Source organism: Patella vulgata, chromosome 6 (assembly GCF_932274485.2).
Source record: "Patella vulgata chromosome 6, xgPatVulg1.2, whole genome shotgun sequence".
NCBI lineage: Eukaryota > Metazoa > Mollusca > Gastropoda > Patellidae > Patella > Patella vulgata.
Genome location: NC_065884.2, coordinates 13,796,247 through 13,814,043, shown reverse-complemented (window position 1 = coordinate 13,814,043; position 17,797 = coordinate 13,796,247). Strand labels below are relative to the sequence as shown.

The 17,797-nt window shown below is 34.3% G+C and overlaps 1 protein-coding gene across 1 annotated transcript in view; it reads right to left on the bottom strand.

The window, feature by feature from the left end:
• The window catches only part of LOC126825300 (U1 small nuclear ribonucleoprotein 70 kDa), an 89,125-nt gene that overhangs the window by 33,981 nt on the left and 37,347 nt on the right, over positions 1–17,797 (bottom strand). Inside the window, exon 5 of the mRNA XM_050554883.2 lies at positions 773–835. Within this exon, the coding sequence (XP_050410840.1) occupies positions 773–835 (63 nt within the window). The remainder of the gene's footprint in view (positions 1–772; positions 836–17,797) is intronic.

The window sequence follows — 17,797 nt, the reverse complement described above, 5'->3', positions numbered from 1 at the left end:
GTTTAACGTCCACTTGACACAAACTAGGTCATTTCGGGAGTATCACATGGTTCAATTTTATTTCAACAATTCGCTTGCGCATTGGGGTCTTTAGCAGTGGGAGGAAACCAGGACCCGGAGAAAATGCACAAGGTTGGACAGGTGACCCCAATCCTTGTTACATACAACTGGGGATCGAAATCCAAATTTTGGATCCACAGCTACATTTAAGTGTATAGAAATTCATTTCAGTGCATCATTCGTCTTTTTACCGTAATGTTTGATCAATAATGGGCATAATCTTATAGCCTTTATTGGAAGTACGATTTGTGAACTTAATTAAATTGTTACCATTACTTCTCCTTGAACGATGTTTTATGTACTTTCAAGTCACTCATGTACATAAATCAAACATGGAAAATTATTATGTTTGACAAAAAGAAAGTTGCAACTGCTAATAGTGAAATGGATTTTCCGTACAAGATCTAATCCAAGATTAAATCTACTTAAATTGATTATTTAACATTTAATGAAAAAAACAAAACTAAAACATCAAAGGTAGATAATCTCTTGGCTTAGATTCTGTCCATTTAAAAAGAAACCCATCAAAAGATATCACCTCGGTGGAAGCGGACGTAAAATACAACTAACACTAACTAACTAAGATATTTTTCCTTGTTTATACCGATGGCAGATAATGACAAAAGCGGTATAACTTTCGATTTATCATAGTGATCTCACTATCAGCAGCTTTACCAGAAAAATAGTGGAAAATAATATTAAATTTAGTTACCTTTCTGATTGGCCCATATATTTCAAATTCTCTTCGAAGCTTCGATTCACTGCTATCATAATTCTGAAAAGGGAAAAAGCGAACTAAATAAATACACAAAATAACAGGATTATTTTTGTAACCAGTTGATAAAGGGTAAGCATCAGAAACGTGTCCTGGATTAAAACTACTTCTAATATACAGTAGTTGCTTGGGGAATATTACCTATACTGTATAGTACTTTAATTACATGAATTATGGCTCATCAGTTGAACATATTGTTTCAATGATGTAATGAAATGCAATAATGATAGGATCTATAGTATTTAACACCTCGTTAACACAATACTTTGATCACTTCAAGACAAAAATATCTGTGGGTGTTCTGCTAGGAAGGAGAAATTGGAATTAAAGCTGTGTTCTCAAGTAATCTTCATCAAATGTGCATTCCAGAGTGTACCAGGTGGACCTCAGTTCTATGTCTCATTCCAAAGACAATACTTATCATTGTCAGGCTGTATCCCTAAGAAGTAGAAGCAGGGCTTGTAATAAATTACATGGTTCCTTCTCGGACCACACCTGGATTTGAACCAGTCGTTGTTTGTATTTTAGAGGAGAGCTGAAAAACGCTGTCCTTAATCAACAAATTGAAAAAAATCACTCCCCTTAAAAAGCTCTCCCAGTTTCGATAAAAAGAGTGATTTAGGAATTAAGGAGAGTGATCAGTTGTGTGTATAGTAAATGGTTCTGAAGATCAATAACTGCATGTTAGGGGGTCATTCCTGGATTCATAAATGATAATAAACCCCAATGACTTTGTAAAGGAGAGCGATTTTCAATTGTAAGGAGAGGGAGAAAAACATCCCCTCGGTCGACATTTAGGTGAGCGGCAGACGCTTGAGAGAGATTGCTCGCCTTTAATAACAACAACTGTTTGAATCCATGTCATTCTAGTTGAGCGACAAGCAACTAGACAAGAAATGATTGGCGTACACTTTGTGCACATTTAAAGACTATATCATAAACCTATTCTGCTTGTTGAAGACATTTTGAATGGAAATGAAATAGGGTTTAATGTACTACTGTTCTGCTCCAATACTGGGCTAATGAAGACGGGCATACGCTATACGGTGTGCTATGAGGGATATTTCGCTCGGATAGCGGCACTACGGCATACTCTTATATCGAATTCAAAATGTCAAGAGATTTTTTACGTGCACGCCAATGTATACACAGGACCTTGTTTTTTTTTTTGTCCCATCCGAACGACTAGACAGCGGTTCTTGTCAGGCCCTCCGAATTTTGAATGAAACAAGGACATTAAGTCATTGAGCCAATTATAAAGAGATATGGGATATATTGATAAATCAAACACTTTTATATCCAAATATTCTGGACCATGTGGGTGACAATTTTCTTTTGAGTACTACTCTACAATATTCTCAGATGATTTGAATATACGTGAAATATCCAAGTCTAGACTATATTCTATCATTATCAAAAGACAACCAGTATATATAGGCAGCAATATATATAAATTCTCCAGTATATTATATATATCATCAAAGCACAGCGTAACCATAATATAATCATATCACATAACAGTACAAATATCACAGCCTTGTCTTAATTAAGACATGGTCTCGTAACTTGCTATATATTCCTGATAAATGAAAATCGATACAGGCTGTAAATTTATTTCCACAATTAGAAATTTATATTGTCTTGAAACTTGAAACCTCTATTTTAAACAGGGGAGGTACTCTATAGGCTTCGAGTTTATATACATATTGTGAATATGATATCGGTACCCATAAAAATTAATTTCCATAATACAAAATTCTTATTTTCTGAAACCTTTTCTTATGTTGAAAAGAACAAAGAGGTACTCCCAGGCTTTGAGTTTATATCATAGGCGTTTCGTAAACTGACATAAATATGAAAGTAGTGTAATTACCAGAAGTAGAATGCCATCAGGCACATGACACTCCTGGCTTCAGATGCCCTTATACCTCAAGGGCAGCCCTGATGTAGTCGTGAAACTGTTTAGTAGTATAACTAAGAAAACTGAAGTACGATGCCACCTGACCTGACCTGTCACTTGAGCTGCCCCGAAATAACAAATTTCAGTCCTGGAGCAGCCCTAGTGTAGCCGTTTGAACAAACATGAGAGATATGGAGTTTAACATCCACTTAAACCAAACATGGTCGTTTCGGGACTAATATATGGTTCAATTTTACTTAGCAGTAGAATAAAACCAGAGGACCCGAAGAAAACACACAAGGTTGGACAGGCAACCACACTCCTTGTCACTAACAAGTGGGAGAGAGAGAGAGAGAGAGAGAGAGAGAGAAATGGGGTTTAACGTCCACTCGACACAAACTAGGTCATTTCGGGACTAACATATGGTTTAACTTTATTTCAATAATTCGCTTGCGCATAGGGGTCTTTAGCAGTGGGAGGAAACCGGAGGACCCGGAGAAAACCCACGAGGTTGGACAGGCGACCTACTCCTTGTCACGTACAACCGGGGATTCGAAACCACGCCAGTCGACTCAATGACAGACTTTATGATACAGCGTGCACACGCTAACCATTCAGCCATCCAACCCCCCCTAACAAGTGGGGAATCGAAACCATGCCACTTGACTCAATGACAGACCTTATGATCGAGTGAACACACATTAACCATGCGGCCAATCCCCCTGAACAAACAAGTCATAAACATATATACATATATTGCTATTATGACATCTATATAGAATTGTTAGCAAAGCTGAGTAAAGTATGTAATTCTTTACCAAAAAATTCTCTATGCATTTCACAAGACTGGATGACTTTAATAATGACGACATTTAATTGATGAAATCCAAGTGTTGAGATGGTGATAATGTAGCTACAAGAATAAATCTCTAACAACCTACTGATTATGTAGGATGGGAAATGTACTGTCTACATCCATATAATACCATCCATTTATGTGTGTTTATAGAGGATTGGAAATTGTTGTATGCCAGATAGAATTGCCAAGATGTCTAGAATGGGAAAGATTGTCATGGCCATTGATAATTACTACAATCACTGAAAAGGTTTAGAATTTCCAATTCATTTGAAGCACTGGCAAATCCCCAAATTTTATTAAATAACATGCTAGTGCTTCTAAAATGTGGAATATTCTTTGAACTTTGAAGGCAATGAAAGTGGAAAAGGAAATGGTGTAACTTTGTCGGTTCTGAAGCATTTCAAAGGATGCATACAATACCATATAAATTGATAAATAGAAAAAGTAAAGGATTTTTGTAACTATAATGCAGAGGGTGGACAGGAGGTTGGGAATATGCCAAGATTAGCACAATTACGTTGCCAAAGCAATCTCTGTGACTGACCCCCTTTTACCAATGATAATAAAAAAAACGTGTCCGACTTGCTGATAGAATAACTCAGTACGAGACTTGAACACCAGAAATCTCCTGCATACAAATATACAGTAACGAAGATAATTAATTAGTATCTTGTTCTATAGTAATAATACGGAAGTTTTCTATTTAGTAGTAGGAAAACAATAGTATTGATCGGAGAAGAGTGATCTGGTATGTACATCAATTAGCAGATGGAGAAAACCATAGAAGAATGACATTAACTCAATAATTGATCATATCTGAACAAAGATGCCTTATTAATAACAAAATACTATAGAGCAACTACAAATATTTCCTCATTCATACAAATCATTTATTGATGAAACTATCTAATTATTGGCATTATAAAATATTCTATGACATTTTTTTTGCTAAATCATTGTTTTTTTTACTATTGAAAGTAAAATGGTACATGTACATAGATTAAACTTATCAACGAAAAGCTTTCTATTCAAAAACTGCACATTGCATAACTTTTTGCTAGGATGGACAACCACTCCCGAACCGAACCTTTTGAATGCAAGGCAAAAAAAACAACAACTAACATTTGGAATCTCCCTTAAAATACATCATGCACAATTTCATGGTAACCTATCCCTATCTTATTTTGGCTTTTTAGAGAATAATAGAAACCTTGCCTTCAGAAAATTACTTTAGACGTAATACGCATAAGCATATCCCTTCTATATAAGCTGAATAGATTGCAAAATTTAGCTAAACCACCTTCCTAATACTGTGAGCAAGGTTAAGCCATTCCAATGGCACTCCTACACCCTTACGAAGACCTTCCTTGAGGACAAACACTGCCAGCTAAGAACATTCATTGAGTAAAATTGATCAGCATGTTTCGCAACTGCATGCTTTTAAAGGTAATGCAGACTTTAAGATCTAGCTTGAAGGATAATTTACATGTACGCAGCTTCACGTAAATTGCTCATCCATTTAGACTGGCTGACTCCGGGCACAATTTACGTTCTTTTTATGGTATATTTACATGAATTTAACCTTTCTTGATGTTACATCTACGTCCACAAATACCAATAGTGCCTTTTAAGAAGACAATCCTCGACATACATGTACTGGTGAAACTGCTTGCTTTATAGGTATAAGCATTGCTTGTGAATCTACATAGTGAAGCCAACAACAACTTCTGACATTTTTTGATTTTTATGGTCCTATAAATAATTTAATATCTTTCCTGGCTTAAACCGGCATTAAAAAATTTCTAAAAGCTTGCATACTTTTCATCTTTTCTAAAGGTTTTTTAAATTATGACCCAAATTGATCTTCGATCCCTATCTGTTTAGAGGTTGGATTTCCACAGAAGAGCTAATTTAATGTTTGGAATTTCGAGTGAAATGTTAACAAAGCCATAGTTATTCATTCAACTGGATTTTTTCTCAATCGATTTTGCCGTCAAGATCAAACCCAACAAATATTTTGATCAAATTATCTGAACTGCTTGTTTCAAAACAAACTTAAAAGGACATAACTGCTTTGATTTCGGTCTCAAATTAAAAGCTTCCATTAAAATAAATTTAATTGATTTGCCTTTATGTTGTGAGCTTGATATTTTTTATTTAAAATGTTGTGTCATAAGATTAAACCAATATATAACTGATGTTGCTTTCAGCTGTCAACAGTTTGAAGGAGTCTTTCCAGTTATAATTTTTGGAATAATTTTGGGAGAAAGGCTCTTCGACACCCTTATCCCAGTCCTGCTCATCTGTGTGGTACTTTTATGAGAAATGGGGTTTAACATCCACTCGACACAAACTAAACACATGGTTTAATTTTATTTCAATCATTCGCTTGCGCGTAGGGGTCTTTAGCAGTGGGAAGAAACCGGAGGACCTGGAGAAAACCAACAAGGTTGGACAGGCGACACCACCCGTTGTCACGTACAACTGGGAGGAAACCGGTGGGAGGAAACCGGAGGACCTAGAGAAACTTAATGAATGGAGGAACCGCTGTAGCTCAGTGATTAAGGTTGGTTCCCTAGCATTTTCCAGGGTGGTTTCATATTGTCAGTGAATGCAGGACAGAGGACCTGACAAGGACAGCATCTAGTCGTTGGCATGGAATGGAAAACCAAGGTCTTGTGTACACGCAGTTGAAATTCAAGATAAGAGTATGCAGCAGTGTCATGTCAATGGCTGGGCAAAATGTCCTTCAAAGAACACTGTATGGCATATGCAATCTTCATTAGCCCAGTTGGTGCAGAAAAGTAGGACATTAAACCATATTTCATTCATTCATTAATGAACGAACACCCAGACAAATTTGTGACTTCATGTAACTCGGTCAATCTGCCTCATTTGCAAAACTCAAACTACTGCCTCTGTTGAAATGTCTTATATAAATTGTCAATTAAAGATATGGATCAAGGCGTGCCAATTGAAAGGGATTTCTGCTACAGCGCCATCACCATTACCATTACCTTCATATTTTATGTGGTCGTTGAATGGCAATATAACCTGTCTGTAACCAATTTAAATTTCTTTTTGTAAAAGGAAATTTAAGTATAATCTGAGCTCGAAAATTTCCAATTAGAATCTAAATTGCAATTTTACTATCAATTTTTAACAAAGAAATGTCCTTTTATCTTTGATTGTGTTCCATGTCCGAAGATTTGTTCTGCTGATTTTGTTTCTATCCTGTCTTGAGTTTCAACATCGGTAACTAAAACTTATTTAATCATATAGAATTCTAAATAATTTTCTGAAAGCTCTTCAAAACCCAATGAGCAATAGGTTGAATGAGAGTAAGTTATTCCGTGCAATCAGCCGTTCACGTTTAATATTGATCTAAATTCCGGATTCCATTCAGTGGCCACCGTGTGCTTTAAGCTAATCCACAAGGAATAAAATTCGTCGTTTAGTTGCCGGGGACAACATCTTTCAACCAACAGTAAGCGAAAACCTACTTGTTTCCCCACCAGAAGTATATCTTGATCGGTTACCTGGCAATAAACCCCACCCCAAACATCGTTGTCATCTGTCCCTTATCGGCTTCCAGTAGTTGGTCTGAACATAAATTGCTACACATTTAAAGTATCAGCTTGGTCAAGCAAGCAGAGCAGTATGAATAATAATGATAATACCCCCCCCCCCCATCAAGCATTGTTTCCATTATTGATTGTCTTCTTTCAATCCTATTATCCATCTAGCCATTAGAACACATGTGCTTTGACTTTATGGTCTCCAGTTACACTCACAGAGAAACAAATTGATCAGAGAAATAATAACTTGAAAATTGGTTGGAAATAAAAATTAGATAAAACTGTTTTATGGAAAATCTAGTAATAGGCCATTTATTCCTTGTGTAGGGCCTATCATAATTTTGTTTTCAATTTAAATTTGCAACAAGGGCCATTTTTGTCAGAGCAGTGGCACCGGAGCTCTCTCTTCAAACATTTGCCAGATAATTTTCCAAAATAATTTGATAAATTTTAGCATTGTCCCAAAAATTGTCTACATTTGGTAGAGTTTGAAATCCAGGCTGGGAACCATAAATTTTTCCCAAGTCTGCAGCACCCGCATCTCAGGGATACAGTATTGTCTTGTTGTTAGGACGATAAGAAAACAGATGTCCTGTGTACACATTATAATGCACGTAAAAGAACCCATAATAATTGGAATTCGAAATAAGAGTAGGCTGTAGCCTGTAATCTAGCTGTCCAGGCAAAATGTCCCTCATAGCAAACATTATGGTGTAGGCCTATATCTCCATAACATCAGTCAGTGCAGAAAAATCGGACACTAAATCCCATTTCAGTTCATATCTTTTCTTATAAATAAAACAAGTATTAATTATTATAAACGTGTGATTGAACCAATACTAGATAATGACTGCATCTGTCTGATTATATAACAAAACATCAAATTATTGATATTAAATCACAACACCTGTACAACACATTATTTCTAATAATAGATGTCAGCGATACATTTTGTCGCGGTAAAATATTGATTTGTTGAATATCGGTAGCACACATTGACAAAACAAATCTTAAATCGATATATTAAACATTAGATGTTGACCCAGCATAAGGTAGAATCAACAATCGTTTATTTCTCTTCTATGTTACCCTTTATTAGTTCATCAAACAACATTGAAAACAGTTTTTTAATTATCTCCCATAATAATGGCTACAGTTACAATTTATCAGATAAAAAACAATGGTTATTGACAAAACACAATTCGCTATTCACAATTTGTTTTATAAAATATAAATTGTCTATGGTTCAGTTACAAATGACATTGACATAAATCACAAGAAGTTTGGGTTGGTCGAACTGCGTAAGGTGCGTACTTTAGATCATAAGGTCTGTTATTTACTCAAATGGCATGGTTTTGATTCCTAGCTTATACATTACAAGGAGTAGGGTCGGCTGTCTAACCTGGTGGATTTTCTATGGGTCCTCCCATTTCCTCTCACTGCTAGAAACTCCTAATGCACAAGCAAATTATTGAAATTAAACTGAACCATGTCGGTTCCAAAAATGATCTATTTTGTGTCAAGGATTGGGGAAATTTAGAAAATCTGCAACTTAATTCAAGCTATTAAAGGGATAACTTTAATATTTTCATCTACTAGGGCATCATCTTTCCCCACACCTTTATCCTTGCCTGCTAGGCAGACATTCCTGAAAAGCAGAGTGGTAAACATCAACACTCATATCAACAATAACTCCCAGGACATGACTACTGGTGTAAGCACCATAACTTACATATTCAACTGCCTGTATGTTGAAATTCTATAGTAGAATAATGAAATAAATTCAACATTAATTCAAATTAATACACTCAGATAGGATTGTAAGGGCAAAGAATTTGATAAATAACCTGCCTGCAGAAACAGTCAATTTACTACATCATTTGTAAACCAAAAGGCTTTATCACACGCGGAAGAAAGATGCCTTAGGGTTGACTAAAATGGCGAGACAAAAAATCACAGAAATGAAACTAGGTTACGCTTAAATCAACTACAAGATGATCCTGGAGCACTAGAAGACTACAAATGAAAATCACTTGAATGTATTAACTGACCATAGTTGTCTTAAAATCCATTATTGTAGGATGTTTCTAAATCTCAGTCAACTAAACTGTTTAGGAAGCTTGACTGGTGGTGTTCATTGGATTGGGAGTGAATAGGGGTATACATGTAATTTCTCACTATTTAGAAATGGTTCTCACTATTTGGGAATGGGAGTGAATGGAAGTATAATTCCTGACTATTTGGGAATAGGTCTGAATGGAGGTGTAAGATAACAATATGACATAACTGTGTGGTAAACTCAATTACAATCTAAGCACATTGTCACATGGTGTGACCCGTCACTCAAAGACAACCAGGTCACAAGGTAACCTTTGTTGCACGCAGAAAGCAATGATTGTAAAATTATTGCTAACTGAGTAACTCTCCAGTCCTTGGAAACTTTCTGTATAATTATTTATGAATTTTATCATTATTTAGATGACTGTAAACATTTCAGAGACCCTGTACTTTTGCCATTACTTCTTGACCTATTTTCCACAAAAATGACAACAGAAAAGCTATGTGCTTGCTCCATCACATATTGGCTTTTTCCAATCCAGATAAAATAAGCTTGTTTCATCAAACCCAGATTTTTTTTTTCTACACAAGGGACCACTCTATATGAATATGATCTTGCTCCGTTCCATATTGACATCAATGATAATTGCTGAACAACTTGACCATCATTCAACAATCTAACAAATATTAGATTTGAATATATTTTGTATTTGGAGAGAGAGAGAGAGAGAGAGAGAGAGAGAAATGGGGTTTAACGTCCACTTGACACAAACTAGGTCATTTCGGGACTAACACATGGCTTAATTTTATTTCAATAATTCGCTTGCGCGTAGGGGTCTTTAGCAGTGGGAGGAAACCGGAGGACCCGGAGAAAACCCATGAGGTTTGACAGGCGACCCTACTACTTGTCACGTACAACCGGGGAATCGAATCCCCGCCAGTTGATTCAATGACAGACCGTATGATAAAGTGCGCCCGTTAACCATTCGGCCATCCAACCCCCCTTTTGTGTTTGGTGATATAACCATATAAATTGATAATAAAGACTTTGTTTATTATCGTAACAGTAGCAATTGTATCGCCGACAACTAGGCTCAGAGTAAAGTAATTTGACTTAAATTTTCGACATATTCCGGTTTCATTATCTACTTTTTAACTATTATACAGAGAACTGTCAGCTTTGTATCTAATCCTACCTATTATACATATATAGCAACACATTAAAATGGCCCGACGATTTATTTGATAACGATGAAAGTACTAGCCAAAAATTTAATTTTTAGTGTTTTCTCTCTAATATTTGAATTTTACTTATATATTTAACTGAGAGTTAGATCGTTTTATATATTTTCTTTCTTATATTTTCTTATATTTCTTATATATACATCATAGATTATTCATTGTGTTATATCTTTTCTCATTCATACTACCAATAATAACCCTTTTACTATTCTAATTGTTTCCAAATAAATTATACATCAAAAACTTTAAACAGATGGTAAGCATAACATAACTAATTAATACACCTAATCATGGTTTATTGATGTCATTAGAATAAAAGCTATTAATTAAATTTCAATTAGCCATATCACTAAAATAACAAAATTACCTAAAACATAATTGAAATAGCTAGAATGAAATCCCCAAACCTTTCAAGTTTACTCTTATCAATACCATTAGTAGTATTAATACATTTGTTTAAGAGCAACCAAGATTAAATAGAAAGTACCTTACAGGATTAGTATTGCACGAGATTATTTTGTAGCTGCTTATACACGTAAGTAGATTTAAACTATCGATTGAGGATTAAAAAAAAGACAAAAAGAAAAAAAACCTCGGAACAAGAATTTAGAATGAAAGATGATAGTGATAAATTTAAAAAATAAACGGAACAAGAAATAAGTTTAGACCCTGTACCTGGTTTTAGCTTTTCTCAGATGACATTACATAAGGCTCGAGAGAGATGTTGGTGACTGTCAGTTGAAAGACAACAACTATAAACAGCCCCCACATGGCTTATTCCGCTAGCTGTGATGCATACATTATGATTATAATTCTCTCTACATAATATAACTATACAACGATTCCAATACATCACTACATCTTCTACAAACTATTGTTACAATAGTAGATGGACATGCAATGAACATACATTGATCTAGTTGTGGGTATTAACCAGAGAGAGCAAACCTAGATAAAGATATAAGAGGAGAGATGGCTAATGAGTGGTGACAGTCGAGACCTTGGACATGGCTTTACGATCAGTGAATTGGAAGCCAGTAGAAGGATAAGACTACACAGACAACAGACAAGTATTGTACATACATAGATGTATACAGTTAGCAGGATGTTTCAATGGTCGTAATGGCAACAGATAATTTCTTACAGATCACATATTATGAATAGATTTTAGATTTCCAAGGAAATATTTATACATATTGAGAGTTGTGGATTATTGATAAAAAAAAAAATGTCTCGGAGAAATGGTAGACTGGACTTATGTAGCCAAGTTGTGATATAGAGGGATATGTATGGACTGACAGGTTAACTTGTACTTCATTGATAACTGTCAACTGACTTCCTGGAGATAACACATTTTTATATAGCTTTATTCTTCTTTAAGTAGTGAACATATGTCAGGGTAAATGCGTATTTATTCTAGGCTTTTGTGTAGTCGGTAATCTATTATACATTATTCTTCTTTATAACTATATGGATTAAAACCGTGAATACGAGCATCATCAAATATGTGTGAAATGATACACAGATAAAACAATGGATTAAAAATTATTGGGTCAGAAATTAATGAGAATTGCAGCATGGATTTAACAGTACACCCGACCTTTAATTTTTGCAGATTTTTTTTCCCACAAGAGATATGGATACAATTCGACTGAAGGATTTAACGGAAGTCTTTATTTTACACATGAAAACCATCTACATAGTAAAATACAGGCGTAAAATAAAATCAATCAATCCTAGATGTGGTGCGTAATAAATATGGTAATTATCACCCTCGGAGTTGTTTCTATGGAATAAATAGTTATACCATCGTACTGTGCCATATATATGGATGTAAAGACCCCTTGATGCTTAGTTAATAAATCGCCAATATGTGTAGTTCCACTGTTTCAGTTTTTCTTGTGTAAAATAAAAAAAGGATGTCACACATGCCCTTTACTTTGCTGTCACCACGGATTAACCTTTGACCTTTCGGTTGATATATAGAAACTTATACATGTGGATTATTACTGAATTGGTTCATTTTATGAGGAGGTAACCAGAAAAATTGGTCAAGATGAGCATGTTCCACTATGCAGGGGTATGTTTTTAAAATTGCTTTTAATCCGTTGTTCGATGCGTGTGATTTCATCAACATGTAGTATTTGTTAATTTACTACTATACGAGGGTTGGTCCATTTAGTAAATTGGTTACACTAATTAATTAAATGTACGTATGTATACATACACAGAATTAAAACATATCTAACTTCATTACTCTAGTCTATAGATCTTCATGGATATGATAAGATGTTGGAATAAGGTGGGAAATATTGAAACCTAGGCGCCAATTCAGTTTGACTTTGTAAATAATCTTGGGAATATTTGAGTCTGGATATTATCCCGATCAGATGAATAGATAGGAGAATAACAATAGTTTATAATACTAGAGAGACCAGTAATTGAAGCATGTATACATGAAACCTGGGCATACATTCCTACTCCTTTACCTTAGTTCATCCTACAGGGATTTCTTTGCATATGGTGTTGCAAACCCACCTTTTTGCACCATCTGGAACCACTCTCAATTACTGCATGTTTTTCATGATGTGGCGCGTCAAAAATTGAACGTTGCTTTGTTTTGCGGACTGATATTTTAATCAATTTAAGCACAATAAATATTCTGTTTTACAAGTGGAGATGTTCTTCAGTCTGTAAGCTTACAACTCCACAGATTGTATACAAACTAAATCATTGTTAAACTTCAAGGGAGATACAGTGGCTCAGTGAGTAAATTGCTGACTCACTTACCTGGAGTTCAATCCCAGTGTTAGGTGAGAAAGTTCCCAGAGTTTTTCAGCATGGTTTTCCCCTTTCAGTGGTGCAGGACGAGGGGTCAGACAGTAGGAATCTAATACAAGAGTATCCCTAGCACCGTTGTCCGGACAACATTTCCCTCATACCACACTGTATTGCGCACGTCCCGTCTTTGTTTGCCAAGTCGGTGCAGAAAAGTAGGACGTTAATATTTCATTTTATTTCACGATAAACTTCATCATGTTCCAACCTTTCCTTGATAAGCAATCAAACTATCTTCTATTAAATCTTGACATGTTTTGTGATTTCTGTGGAATTTTGGGAAACAACATTGGTCACTATTGTATATAGATTGTATTAACAAGTAACAAGATGTAACTATTTGACATGGATATGGTTATTCTCATCCTACATTACCATTTGGTAAGTGGCCAAGCACTTGTGATTGTTATCACTGAAGTAAGGGGATGAAAAACTACTGGAGTTAATAGGAAAACGACAAGGATTAGGGTTCAATACCCAATCTGTCTCCCGTCTCCACGACAACTTGTTTTACTTGTCAACATTGTAAACAAAGAAGTCTTAAGTACAGTTTTGATTGTCTGCGATGCTTATCTTAAAATGATCAATCAGTATTTAGGAAAAGATACTTAAATTGAGGCTTCAATAACAGACATCTTTTGACTGACTATTATACTGTTCAGCTTTCCTTTTTCATATAGTTAAACCCACCCTTGGCATCTATCATATTAAAAGGGATTAATTTGCCTTATCCATAGTGTTAACATTCAATACTAAAAAACAAAAAAGTTATATTGGACCCCTGTTTCTGCAGAGGCAGAGTGGGTCCCTGGGTTTCCGCCAAGTCAGTCTTTAGGATAATACGGCACAGCATTGTGTAAGGTACTTTAAAAAAGGCCTGTATGCTTTAAGATAAAGATCTGAAATTTTATGCCGACCCATAGACAACCAAGAAAAGCTTGCATACATTACAGCATTTCAAAATATACCAAAGGCTTCAAACCACACTATTCATACTTGAAGATCACGAAGGTGAAAATAACTGACAAATGACATAATTCAAAAAGGAATATTCTATGAGTGAAATTTGATATGTGAATAATTCTAATAGCATGTTATTTAGATTAATGCAATATATGCACTTGGAATAACCACTGCAGGACATTAGGCACAAATTTTATGAACTTATAACTTTTCTTTTACGCCTACTCATTTAGGGACATAAATACGCTGTACAGATGGCTAGTTCAATATGCCTTTTTAACTAGGAGAGTGGCGTTTACACAGAATACAAGTCTTACCCCTTAATTATTTTGACAGCCATGGTTGGAGTTAATCAAACATTTTTTTCTGACAAAATGTTTGTGCATTTCCCAACAACAAAGTTAAGCTAGCTTAAAAATCCAGTTTAACTTTAGCATCTGAAAGGCATGTAACATAACTTGTGTTGTGAGTGTCATGACAATGAGGTCGATTTCCAATTTGCACTGTCATAGCTAAATAATTCACATTCATTCAATTTACCATAACTAAATTATTGTTATGACATGTTTCAGGATATGGATGAATATCCTAACACAATATATCCATATATACAGACAAGTCAGTGTGACAATTAAATCAGTGGTGCATAGCAATTATAGCATGTAGTATACAATGTGTCGAGCTTTCAATATCTTTTTTATTAGATTATATATATGTATAATTAATGATCGGTTGGGTTAGATATTAATTTTTAACAAGCAAATAAATACTATACTCATTACTGATATTAGACCAAACAAGAGAGAGAGAGAGAGAGAGAGAGAGAGAGAGAGAGAGAGAGAGAGCAAATGGTTCAATATTATTTCAATAATTCACTTGAAGGCAATGGGAGGAAACCAGAGAAAACCCACAAGGCTGTATAGGCGACCCTACTCCTTGTTACATACTACAGAGAAAGAATCAGGGTTTACATTATCTGACCTAAATTAATGAGATTATTTTTATGTGTATGAGGCAAGATATTTTGTCATACGATTAAATTGGATTATACTATACTGCAAATCGCATATTGCTATGATTATTTCTATGTGCCACATGTCCCAAAGCAGGATATTTTAGCATCTGGCAAAGAATCCATGGGTAAATCACATGCTACCATAAAATAAAAAAGATAAAAAAAATTCATGTTTTTATAAGGACAGTCATTCTGTAGTAATGCACCATTTTGAGTCGACTACAATACCTGTACAATCATTGTATAATGTTGATGAATCCCTTTCAGAAAAGAACCTAAAAAGCAGTGAGCCAATTATTTTTGTGGTAAAACCTTTGATCGATTCATTACAATTCCACTGGCGTTTACTATTTGGGAATGAAACTTTATAACTAAACAACGTGTGACATATTGTATAACAGTCTATTGATTCCAAAAAAAAAAACCTGTCAATAAACAGTGACTAGTTTTGTAGGATTGGAAATCATGTGGGAAGAGATAACTACTATATGTTCTTGTTTAAAAAGTTTCAATAATGACGTATAAGACTAAAAGGATTATTTAAAAACTGAAAGATCAAGAAAAGTGACCCATTGTTGGCCTATTCTATACTAAATGTCCTTCCGATTGGTCTTTAACTTAAACTTTTAATGTTTTTTTAAAATCCCATGTTAGTTTTTATCTTTATATAAGAAGATTTATGGAGTGACCTCAAGACCAAAATTCCCTATCCGAACCCGACACAAAATCCATGCTACAGCAGAGTCTACTTCCTTGTTCAAAGCCACGATCACTTGAAGACAGTAGTTTATATTGATTACAGGAATATATATATATATATGTCTTTCTGTTAAAGATTAATCACATTAATAATTCATAAATAATTAATTCCTTCAACAAGTAATAAATCTAATCAAGTCATCAGACATAATATATATATTAGTATTCTAACCTTGTACCGTACCCTGATAAGTCTCAAAAACTCTAATCAGATTCTAATCAAACTTAAAAAAAAAAAAAACCATTTAATTTGATGCAAAAAAGACTATGGTGACAGTCAGTTTTATTTTTGTCCTTGACATTTAGCAAAATAGTATGATGTAATGAGAAGTTGAGCCAACTTTATTTAGAGTGACTGCCCCTTCCTTTATGCAGTGTCATATTAAAATGTGAGAGTCGATGGATATAATGTAATATACCTATACAGTTGAAATTTGAGTAAATTATAGTTGATGGTTCTTTAATATTTAAAACAAAAATGGACGAATAGAATACCACAGAGGCTGCAGTATAAGTTTGAACTGGATGACAATTTGTGGTAACAGTAGAACGCAAGTTATTTATAATGACAAGATTATGAAATGGTCTCGAACCGATGGTTAATCTGTTTTGTTACAGTTTGTGTGTAATATAATCAATAGATTGTGTAACTTGGGTTACAATATTGGACAATGTTACTCTATTAGGCCACACATTTGTTAAATATTGCTTCTTTATTTTTCTGAGAAAAGTACTTGGTTGCACCATCCAAAACCTTTTTTTTTGGTTTAGATTTTTAAATTTCAAATAAACAAAACACCTTTCATTTGATTCAAGTGGTCATTTATTCATCAAGGCCTTGAAATACTGAAAATTCAATTGGTTTGGCCTTTATTACATCACATCTCTACCATATAACATCAGCATATAAACTAATAGCTATTGTTATTCAAATTTTGTGTCACACTCCCAACTTTCATTATGTCATTGCAACCAAATTAATGACCATCACAGGGATTCTAGCACTGCTAAGTTGGCAGGGTACCGAATATCACCAGACTAACATCCTTCTTCATTCATTAGCAGCTTATTAGTTACCTATTATATAAATCACAGCTTCTTCGACCTTCAATTGTCACAGACAAGGCTATTTCATTTTGATTTTTTCTTCAGGAACAACTGATAAAATTCTGCTTCTTATTTCTTTGAGAAAAAGACTAATTGAAAAACCAAAAGTAATTGGTTGCACTGTGAAAAAAACCCAACTAAGTTCCAAATTTAAAATGTTTTTTTGACATGATTCAAGTGGCTATTTATCAACACCCCAAAGAACTGAAAATTAAATCAGTTTGATCTAGTAATACATGTAGTTACCTGAAGAAATATTAAATTGGTTTGGTCAAGTAATAATTACCTAAAAAGGTATTAATTTAATTTGATCTAGTAAATTTAGTTACCTAAATAAGTATTAATTTAATTTGGTCTAGTAATAATTACCTAAAAAAGTATTAAATTAGTTTGGTCCTGTAATAGTTACCTAAAAAAGTATTAAATTAATTTGGTCTAGAAATAGTTACCTAAAGAAGTATTAAATTGATTTGGTCTGGTAATAGTTACCAGAAGAAGTCTTCAGTGTATTTAATTTCTAGTTGTGACAAGAATGATCTCCTAATACTTTTTTCCATTCTTTTTTTTTTTTTTTTTAATTTGTCAATTCAATATTTTTTTTTTTTAAATGTCATTTTCTCTTTTCTTCCAAGTTCAATAAATA